This window comes from Lathyrus oleraceus, unplaced genomic scaffold, assembly GCF_024323335.1.
Source record: "Lathyrus oleraceus cultivar Zhongwan6 unplaced genomic scaffold, CAAS_Psat_ZW6_1.0 chrUn0426, whole genome shotgun sequence".
Classification (NCBI taxonomy): domain Eukaryota; kingdom Viridiplantae; phylum Streptophyta; class Magnoliopsida; order Fabales; family Fabaceae; genus Lathyrus; species Lathyrus oleraceus.
In genome coordinates, this window is record NW_026112817.1 from 1256 (window position 1) to 11610 (window position 10355).

General features: G+C 33.8%; 2 protein-coding genes across 2 annotated transcripts; both read left to right on the forward strand.

Moving 5' to 3' along the window:
- Positions 1-5725: 5725 nt before the first annotated feature.
- Positions 5726-6085, forward strand: LOC127114223 (uncharacterized). Its single transcript, XM_051046545.1, has one exon. The coding sequence runs from the start codon at positions 5726-5728 to the stop codon at positions 6083-6085; it is 360 nt and encodes a 119-aa protein (XP_050902502.1).
- A 46-nt stretch (positions 6086-6131) lies between these two features.
- On the forward strand, positions 6132-7045 carry LOC127114225 (uncharacterized). The gene is made up of 3 exons (XM_051046547.1): positions 6132-6309; positions 6403-6690; positions 6783-7045. Exons 1-3 carry the CDS (start codon positions 6132-6134, stop codon positions 7043-7045), a joined length of 729 nt encoding a protein of 242 aa, XP_050902504.1.
- Positions 7046-10355: the final 3310 nt, after the last annotated feature.

Below are 10355 nucleotides of genomic sequence, written 5' to 3' on the forward strand. Positions count from 1 at the left end.
AATTACTACTTTGGAATAGGCATGGCAACGGGGCGGGTCGGGGACGGTTTTTACCTCCCCCAAACCCAAACCCGAATCCCAAAACAATCCTCGTTCCCCGCCCCAAACCCAAACGGGGATGGAGAATTAAAACCAAACCCGTCCCAAACGGGTTCGGGTTGGGTTCGGGTATCCCCACCCCGCCACCATCCATTTAGTAAAATCAATTTTTTAATATAAATATTTACTTTTAATAAAATTAAACTATATTATAAATAATAAAATAAAATAATCTAAAAAAATTCCATACATACATTTAAATATATTAAATAATTAATACAAATCAAAATACTAAAACATTGGCCACTTATTTAATATTTAAATCATCAAAATAATAATAGTGTACATAATAAAATGAATGGGGCGGGTTCGGGGTCGGGTTCGGGGTGGGTATTAGTGTCCCCATTATCCGACCCATCCCCATTCTTTATAATCGGGGAAAATCCAAACCCAAACCCAAATCCAGTCAAAGCGGGTTTCCCCGTCAACTTCGGGGCGGGTTCGGGTGGGTACCCACGGGTACGGGTTATGTTGCCATGCCTACTTTGGAAGATAAACAACAAAAGGACTTCTAAATAAGCTTCTTCTACTATTGACAACCAAAAACTACATACTTCACGATGAAATATAATATAAAAAAATATATTATTTATAAATTATATTTTATAAAAAGAGTTAAAAAATGTAATGATTATATTTTAATTGTAAAAAAAAAAATTAGAACAACAAATATAAAAAAATAAAAAAAATGATTTTTCTTTAAATATATATTTTTATTAAATGTTAATAACATAGATCGTTTTAATATATATTTTTATTAAACATATTAATGTATTTAGTGAAAATGTTACCTCTTATGTGTTATGAGGTGTTTTTAAACTAAAAGATACGTGTATCATAAAGTGTTTTTCACCTAATCAATAGTTTCAATTATACTTTTATGTCTTTTTCCACCTAGCAAAAAATATCTAATCTCTGTACACATTGAAAGATATGTGTATCATAAAGTGTTTTTCACCTAACGAGTAGTTTTAATTATCGTTTTTGTCTCTAGTCTCCTCGCAAGTTTATAGCGTGAGGTATTTTTAGGCGTTTGTGAGATGTTTTTCACCTCGTAAACTAAAGTTTTTTTTATAATGTTTTTATTTTGAATTGCAATACCAAAAGAAAACAAAAATCCGTAAGACAAATTGGACATAGACAAAAAAAAATAGAACTAAAAGTTCTTTAAACAGGACTAAATAATAATGTTATCGATCTAACATACATGTATTCTATATTCATTTGCACTCTTTTTCTTTTATTTTCATTTTCAATTTCTCCTTTTTTTTTAAGATTATATATTTTTAAATCAAAAGCACATTATACATTTTTTCATAAACATATAAAATAATAGTAAACTAAATTTATGATAAAAGAATAAATCGATATATCTTATTCAGATATTGACAAGCTATACATCTTTTATTTGTGTCGATACAAAAAATATTTACATTAAGAAGAAAAAATGTGTCATTTCATTCCCGTCGCTTTTTTGGAAAAGTTAATTTTTTTATTTAGAAATATAAAATACAATATTTAGAAACTATATTCGAAAAATTATTCAAAGTTGTTTTTTTAGTGTACAAAAATATCAACAAAAATAAATTATAATAAAACATGAAGGAATGTTATTTTATTATATTATTATTTTATTATTATTATTATTATTATGGAGGGCATGATAAACGTTAAAAATAATAATAAATTGTCGTACGATTTGGGCGATCAACATGATGTTTTTCTTTCTTATCATCCACTACATCTCTCCTTTTGTAGAATTAGTGGAGTGACCTATGCAACTATAGAAGCCGCAGAAAATGAAGTGTCTTTCATATTCAATTTTAAAAAAAATGCAAAGCCTATCCACTTAAATTGTAACAAAGTGACTGAAAATTCTATCAAAAGAAGGCTTGTTTGAAGTGGAGTCTATGCATATAAGAATGCCAATACTACTAGCAATAACAAAGATAATTTTGGTGTTTAATATTCTTGAGAGAGCCCGTAAATATTCTTGAAAGATAATTTAGTGTTTAATAATTTGGTGTTTTAATTTTGGTTGATTACAGATAGGTTGAAGCCCCTAGTCCAAGGAAACAACTCCAATATACTATGATTATTGGTTGATTACAAATAGGTTGAAGCCCCTAGTCCAAGAAAACAACTCCAATATACTATGACTCAAATTCTCGGAGCTCACTGATCAACATCTACGAACATATTCTAAATTGGAAAAAGAGAAATCTATGAACCCATTTCCCAATGAAGTAGCTCCCACATTTCCAATACTGTTCCAAAGAATGGTTAGCTTGGATCATAAACAAATCATTGTGAGAGGGGTGGTTCCTTTAAGTCAAATGGTTTGACCATGAAGTTTGTGTTTATATGATTCCCAACCTAAAAGGTATTCATCTTTAGGAATCGTGATTGATAATTTGTCTCCTTTGACACATCATATAGGAAATTAGCTGAGAGGAATGTTACAAAGATTGATAACTATTAGATGTGTAATTCAAGTTTCAACATGTGGTTATTGATAGTTCGATAAGTGATTATTGATAGTTCAGGAAGTGGTGAGTGAAAGTTTAGCATGTGGTTACTGATAGTTCAATAAGTGGTTACTGATAGTTCAACATGTGATTACTGATGGTTCAATCAGTGGTTAATGATAGTTTATCGTGTGGTTATTGATAGTTGTGTATATGGATAATGCTAACTATGCATGTGGTTACTAATTAGAAGTCAATTAGTTATTAGTATGATCTTAGGTAAAGGATGTAACACATGTTTGTAAAAAAAAATTCTATCAATTCCATTCCAATAATACTTTTCTCTCTCAATTTCTCTTTGTTCTTTTTATTTTTCTCAATTTGCAAATAACTTATAATTCAAGTTACCCAACAAATAAGTATCTAAAGCAATGGTTCGATCTTCTCCATCCATGGCTAATGGGAGTACTGTAATGCTCCAATTTTATTTAAATTATATTTTATAATTTAGTTATGTGATAGTTGTGATTGTGTTGTGTTGATCAGTATTTTGATGTTTTGTGTACCCTTGGTGTGAGGTAGTTGCTTTAGAAATTAAGGTGTTGGGGAGTGTGTGAGCAAAAGTATAGAAATGATGGTGTTGTAAGTAAAACTAATTAATTATATTAGTTATTATTTAATTAATTAATATTAGATGAATATTAATTTAATTATTCAATTTGAGTGGGTTATTATTGTTACTATTATTATTATTATTATTATTATTATTATTAAGAAACTAGTTATAATATAATAAGTTAGTAAATAATAAAAATTATAATAAAAATAAAAAAGGAGATTGAGGGATAGAAACTCAAAGAACGTAATATTTGGGAGAAAGGAGAAGAAATTGAGAAATTGAGAAGAAGAGGCTAGGGCTCAAGGGAAGAATTCACCATTGTTGAAGGTCAAAGAATCTATTTCTAAAAACTCTAAGGTAATGGTGAGGTTTTGATTATCTAAGGGTTAACATGATGATAGTGGGTAAATTATGTCATCTAGGTTTGGTGTTTTCTTCTCTATGTTCATGATCATTGTGATATTTGTTAATTGTTGAATTGTGTGTATGATCATGTTGTGACTGATGTTGTTGTTGTTAGAATCATAAAATTGATTGGATTATTTGTTGTCAATGTTGGGTGATTGATATTATTTCGGGCCAGAGTCGAAACTGAGTTATGAATGGTTTCAGTGTAAATAAATTGAGGTTTTCAACTTTGGAAAAGTGTTTTTCGTGTTAAAATGTGGTATAAACGATTTGTGAGAAAATGAGGGTTTGGGGATGAATTTTAGATAATTTTCGTTTTGGAAAAGTTACAGAAAAATGCTTCTATAATAGTGTAATCAATTACCAAAATTGGAGTAACCGGTTACACTGCTTAAAAATAAGTTTCTGGGCAAAATTTGAGGGGTGTAACCGGTTACTGGTTTTTGAGTAACCGGTTACCCTGTGTAACAGAGGCCATGCAGGGGCTGAAAATGGGGGTGTATCCGGTTACTAGTTTTTGAGTAACCGGTTACCAGGTGCGTGTTGGAAGTATGGTTGTGCTATTGGATGTAAGGTAACTGGTTATTGGTTTTAGGGTAACCAATTACATTCAGAACATTTTCTTAAAAACATTAAAAATTCATAGCTTTTATTTTGAGTGTCCGGTTTGAGTGCCATTCAAAGCGTCGGAAAGCTGAGAGCATGTACTATCATTAAAAATTGGTTACAATACCTGAAAATGAATATTTTTATATGTGATGGTGTTGATAGGCATTGACATATTTATGTGGTGGTGTGACATAACCTTAAATGCATTGTTGTTGCTTGTTATGTTGTATGTTGATGTTGTTGAGATTTATAACATGTGTTTGATGCATGATGGTCAGTATTGGCGATGTACATTGACTATGAAGTTGGGTCATTGTGCATGATGTTATTTTTGCATGTATTGTATGTTGCATGCATTCATGTTGTTGGCCAAATGGTCAGTCGTTGGTGAGCCTTAAATCCCATTGTGTGGATTGGGCCGATAGCTGATTTTGGAGGTGATAGAATCAGTGAGACATTATCAGAGGCGATGGTAACAAATTGAGGACTTTGATCCTAGGAGGTGAGGATCGAAGTGGTGAACTTGAGTGTTCATGTATTGGTACCAAATGCGTTTAGTCGATTTGTTGAGTATCATTGCATTATACATTGGTTGCATTTGTTATTGTGTTGGATGGTTGATTATGTTGGATGATTGTTATGTTGCTATTATGTATGAATAATCGTTGTATGGATTATATGAAATTGTGTTGTGGAACAGGTGATGTGCATACGATAATCTAATGCTTACTTATTATGATGCTTTCTTTTATATAATTATTATATGTCATCTCTTATGTTTGAATGTTTCCTCCACATGGGTAACGTGCTTTAATAATCTGCAATAGGAACTCAGATGTGAGTCAAAGATGAAGTCTTCAGTTTTTTTTTTGCCGGCATCTGCTCTGATGTGTAACATCGGGAAAATTGGAACGTTGTGTCTTTCATTATGTTTTAATATTTATTATTATGACATGTTATGTGGATGTTGGATATGTTGAGTTAACTATTTGTTAATGTTGTTAAATTGTTACTTAATAAAAGTTAACATTCGGACATATGGTTATTACTACTGTTTTTATAACTGTCAAGTGTTACGTGTCTTTTTAATTGAGCAGGTTGATTGTATGTTATAGTGTAGCATTCTAAATTTCATGTTGATTTGTTTTACTCTGATAGATGTTTTAAATTTGCACGAGGAAAACTTAGGATGTTACATAATGGTATTAGAGCAGGCCGGTTTGTCCAGCCAAGTAGTTGAGTCGGTGTGGTGTGACAGTTGAATACTGTTGATGTTGTCTCTTTAACCATTATTATTGTTGGTGGTGTGAAATAGAAAATGGATGGAAGAAACGACGTTGTTATTGTTGCTGCTTTGTAGGTTGTTGCTCAGCATGTACAAAATCATCCTAATGCTGGTGTGAATGACGAGTTCCAACATTTGTGGAAGTTCCAGAGGAACAATCCGGCTACTTTCAAGTGTAGGTACGATCCTGATGGAGCATAGACTTGACTCTGGGAGATTGAGAGGATTTTTAAAGTGATGGATTGCTCTGAAGCACAAAAGGTGCAATTCGATATGCATATGTTAGTTGAGGAAGTTGATGACTGGTGGATCAACACTCGTCACGTGTTGGATGTTGCAGCTGAAGTTGTAACTTGGGTTGTGTTCCGCAGGGAGTTTTTGAGAAAGTACTTTCCGGAGGATGTTCGTGGTAAAAAGGAGATTGAGTTTCTGGAGCTGAAGCAGGGTAATTTGTCAGTTACTGAGTATACTTCCAGATTTGTGGAACTTGTTAAGTTCTATCCTCATTACAGCGAGGCGACAATTGAGTTCTCGAAGTGTATCAAATTCGAGAATGGTTTGTGTCCTAAGATTAAGAAGGTTATTGGATACCAATAGATCAGGAGGTTTCTAGAGTTGGTGAACAACTGTAGAATTTATGAGGATGATAGTAAGGCTCGATCGGCTCACTACAAGGGGGTTGGGCAAGAGAAGAGGAAAGCAGAATCGGAACTATGGGAAGCTATATAATGCTCCAGCTGATATAGGTAAACAAAGAGTTGTTGATGGTAAGAGGACAAGTGGGGGAGGTGCTCCTACTCCTCTTAAGTTCTATAGGTGCGGTGAGTTGGGTCATTGTGTCAGTGAATGCAAGAATAATGTGAAGAAGTGTTACAATTATGAGAAGTAAAGATATTTGGTTGCTGATTGCAAAGAGAATGTGATGACTTGCTACAACTATGGTGAACCAAGATATATCAGCACTCATTGCCCGAAGCCTAAGAAAGCTTCAACTGGAGGAAAGGTGTTCGCTCTGACAGGGACTCAGACTTCCAGTGATGATAGGTTGATTAGAGGTATATGTTATATTAATAATACGCCTTTGATTTCTATTATCAATACTGGAGCTACTCATTCTTTTATTGATGCTGACTGTGTGAAAAGGCTAGGCCTTGTTGTGTCTTATATGAGTGGAGAAATAGTTATCGAAACTCCTGCTAAAGGTTCGGTCACTACTACTTCAATTTTTTTTTGAATTTTCCTCTATTAATCTTTGATAAAGATTTTAGCATTGATCTTATGTTCTTTCCATTAGAGAATCTTGATGTTACCTTGGGGATGAACTGGTTGGAGATTAATCATGTTCATATCAATTGGTATAACAAGTCGCTGGAATTTACTGCTCCTGGTGAGGAGGAAGAAGCTAGCTTTTTGTCTTCTAGAGATTTGAAGGAGATTTTGGAAGAGGAAGCTCAGGTGTTTGGGCTATTCGCAGCGTTATCTGCTAAGATTCAGGCGGTGACTGATGAATTGCAGGTAGTGCAGGATTTTCCAAAGGTGTTTCTAGATGACATTTAAGATGTACCGGCAAAGAGAGAGGTGGAGTTTTATATTGATCTTGTCCCTGGTACCAGACCTGTTTCTATAGTACTATATAAGATGTCTACATCGGAGTTAGCATAGTTGCAATCTTAGAGGAAACCATATGAGAATCTGCAGGTGAATGATGGTGAAGCCATTGCTGAGTTCTTCTCAAAGTTGGTGGTTTTGAAAAACCAAATAAAGTCGTGTGAAGAGAAATCTATGAGTTGCAAAAAGTTGAGAAGGTTCTAAGAGCTCTTCCTGCCAAGCTGTATCATATTGTTGTGGCATTGAGGAATCCAAAAGTTTGTCATAGATGAATCTTGATGAATTACAAGCATCTCTTGAAGCGCTCAAGTTGAGGCGGAAGTAGATAAATTCATATAAGGTATCCGAACAAACTTTGAAGGCTAAATTCTTCAAGAAGATTCCTTAAAGAACAATAAAGTTAAATAAAAAATGGAAGAAGAAATGGAATGAAGGTGGTAGTGCAGGCAAGAACTCAAAAAGTCAATGTGAGAAAAACAAGAATGATGCAACTCAGAATCCAAAACCCAAGAAGAAGGTTGAGAGAAAGGAGATACAATGTTATTGTTGTCATAATTTTGGTCATTATGCTCAATATTTCTAATTTAACAAAGAGTCCAATGGAGGTGACATGGGTGTGGCTCAGTTTTCACTTGCTTGTGGTAGTTATTCAAACGAGGTCATTTTAATGGCTACAAGGCTCAAGAGAAAGCAAATGTGTGGTACCTTTATATAGGTTACAACAATTACATGACATGCAAGAAAAAATGTTTTATTAAACTTGATGAATCAATGAGGATATCCATCAGATATGCTGATAATATCATTGTTACATCTGAAGGAACGGGAAACATTATTGTGATGAAAAATAATGGAGAAGAAGAAATCGTTTTTTTATGTATTTTATGTTCCTTCTATGGCTTTTTGTCAACCCACATAACATTCAAGATCATGATCAATATGCTTGATCATCAATGTCTTTCATCAACCACAATTGGAGATCAAAATTGGATTTGGCATCAAAAGTTTGACCATCTCAAATTTAGGAGTCTCAATTTGATGGACATAAAGAAGATGGTGTATGGCCTTCCCAAAATTATAATGCCAAAGAATATGTGTGAGGAATGTTGCATTTCCGAGCAGGCTATAAGGTCATTCAAATAGGACTTGCTAATGAAGTCACATAAGAAATTGGAGATAATGCACTCATATGTGTGTGGTCCCTTTCAAGTGAAGTCACTAGGAGGTAACTGCTACTTCTTAACCTTCCTTGATGAATTCACTAGATAAATGTGGATTTATCCATTGTATAAGTTAAGTGAGGTGTTCGCTAATTTTAAGAGAATCAAGTTGCTAGTTGAGTAACAGGCTGAATGTGCAAACAAAAGGTTGATAATAAATGGTGGTGGTGAATACACCTCCTACCATACAATGCCTCAAAAAGGGTCATCCTAATACTCGAATGGAAACTGTTATTATAAGTGAACTTAGTCAACAACAATTAGTTATCCCAAGCTACTGCTTGTTATAGCACACAAGCCCTCAACAAATCCTTCAAGGATTAGATAGTCCTCTCCGTCTGTGGGTGATAAGAAAAACTCAACTTCATCTTAGTACCCAACGCCTCTTACAAACTCAGCCAAAACCTCAACGTGAAACTTGTAATGTCCCGATTTTATTTAAATTATTTTCATTATTTAATTATGTGATAGTTGTGGTTGTGTTGTGTTGATTGGTGTTTTTATATGTTGTGTTACCCTTGGTGTGGGGTAGCTTCCTTAGAATTATATAAATTAAGGTATGGGGGGGGGGGGGGGGGGGGTGAGCAAAAGTGTAGAAAGGGTGATGTTGTGAGTAAAACTAATTAATTATATTAGTTATTATTTAGTTAATTAATTAATATTAGATGAATATTAACTTAATTATAGTGGACTATTATTATTATTTAGATTAAATAATAAAAGGTATTATTATTTGTTATTATTTTATTTAGTGAGATTAGTAGTAATAATAATAAGAATTATAATAAAAATAGAAAAGAGATAGTGAGATAGAGACATGGAGAACATGTAACATTTGGGAGAAAGGGAGAAGAAAGGGCTAGGGCTCAAGAGGAAAATTCATCATTGTTGAATGTCAAAGAATCAATTTCTAGGAACTCTAAGGTAAGGATGAGGTTCTAATTACCTCATGGTTAACATGATGATGGTGGGTAGATTATGCCATGTAGGTTTTGTGCTTTTCTTTTCTATATTCATGATCATCGTGATAATTGGTAATTGTTGAATTGTGTGTATGTGGTATGATGATGATGTGACTAATGTTGGAATGATGAATTGTTGCTGTTAGAATCATAAAATTTGATTGGATTGTATGATGTCAATGTTGTATGATTGATGTTGATTCGGGTCAAAGTCGGAACTGAGTTATGAATGTTTTCATTGTAAATAAGTTCGAGTTTTGAACTTTGGAAAAGTGCTTTTTCGTGTTAAAATATAGTACAAGTGATTTGTAAGAAAAATGGGGTTTTGAGATGAATTTAAAGTAATTTTCATTTTGAAAGTGTTGTAGAAAAGTGCTTCTAGAATAGTGTATTCAGTTACTAGAAATGGAGTAACCGCTTACACTGCTTAAAATACGTTTCTGGGCAAAAATTAGAGGGGGTAACCGGTTACCGATTTTTGGGTAACCGGTTACCCTGTGAAACAAAGGCCACGCAGGGGCTGGAAAAAAGGGGATGTACCCGATAACCGGTTTTTGGATAATCGGTTACCGTGTGCTTATGGTAGTGCAGGTTGCGCAACAGGGTGTAGTGTAACCGGTTACTGGTTTTAGGGTAGCCGGTTACACTGGGATAAATTTCTTAAAAACTTTAAAAATTCATAAGTTTTGTTTTGAGTGTCCGATTCGAGTGTCGTTCGAAGCGTCGAAAAACTGATAGCATGTACTTTCATTTAAAATTAGTCTTAGTACCTGAAAATGAACATTTTTCTATGTGATGGTGTTGTAATGCATTTTAATGCTTATGTGGTGGTGTGACATAATCTTAAATGCATTGTTGTTGCTTGTTATGTTGTATGTTGATATTGTTGAGCTATAAAAAATGTGTTTGATGCATGATGGCCAGTATTGGCGGTGTACATTGACTATGGTGGTGGGTCATTGTGCATGAGGTGGTTGTTGCATGTATAATATGTGGCATGCATTCATGTTGTTGGACAAATGCTTCGTTGTTGGTGATCCTCAGATTCCATAGTGTGGATTGGGCCGATAGCAGATT

Excerpts from the sequence above, each read along its gene's own strand:
- LOC127114223 (XM_051046545.1), top strand. The coding sequence starts at position 5,726 with ATGGATTGCTCTGAAGCACAAAAGGTGCAATTCGATATGCATATGTTA.
- LOC127114225 (XM_051046547.1), top strand. The coding sequence starts at position 6,132 with ATGATAGTAAGGCTCGATCGGCTCACTACAAGGGGGTTGGGCAAGAGA. Across the intron at positions 6,310-6,402 it reads TCTTAAGTTCTATAGGTGCG|AGAATGTGATGACTTGCTAC; the intron begins GTGAGTTGGGTC and ends CTGATTGCAAAG. Across the intron at positions 6,691-6,782 it reads TATCGAAACTCCTGCTAAAG|AGAATCTTGATGTTACCTTG; the intron begins GTTCGGTCACTA and ends TCTTTCCATTAG.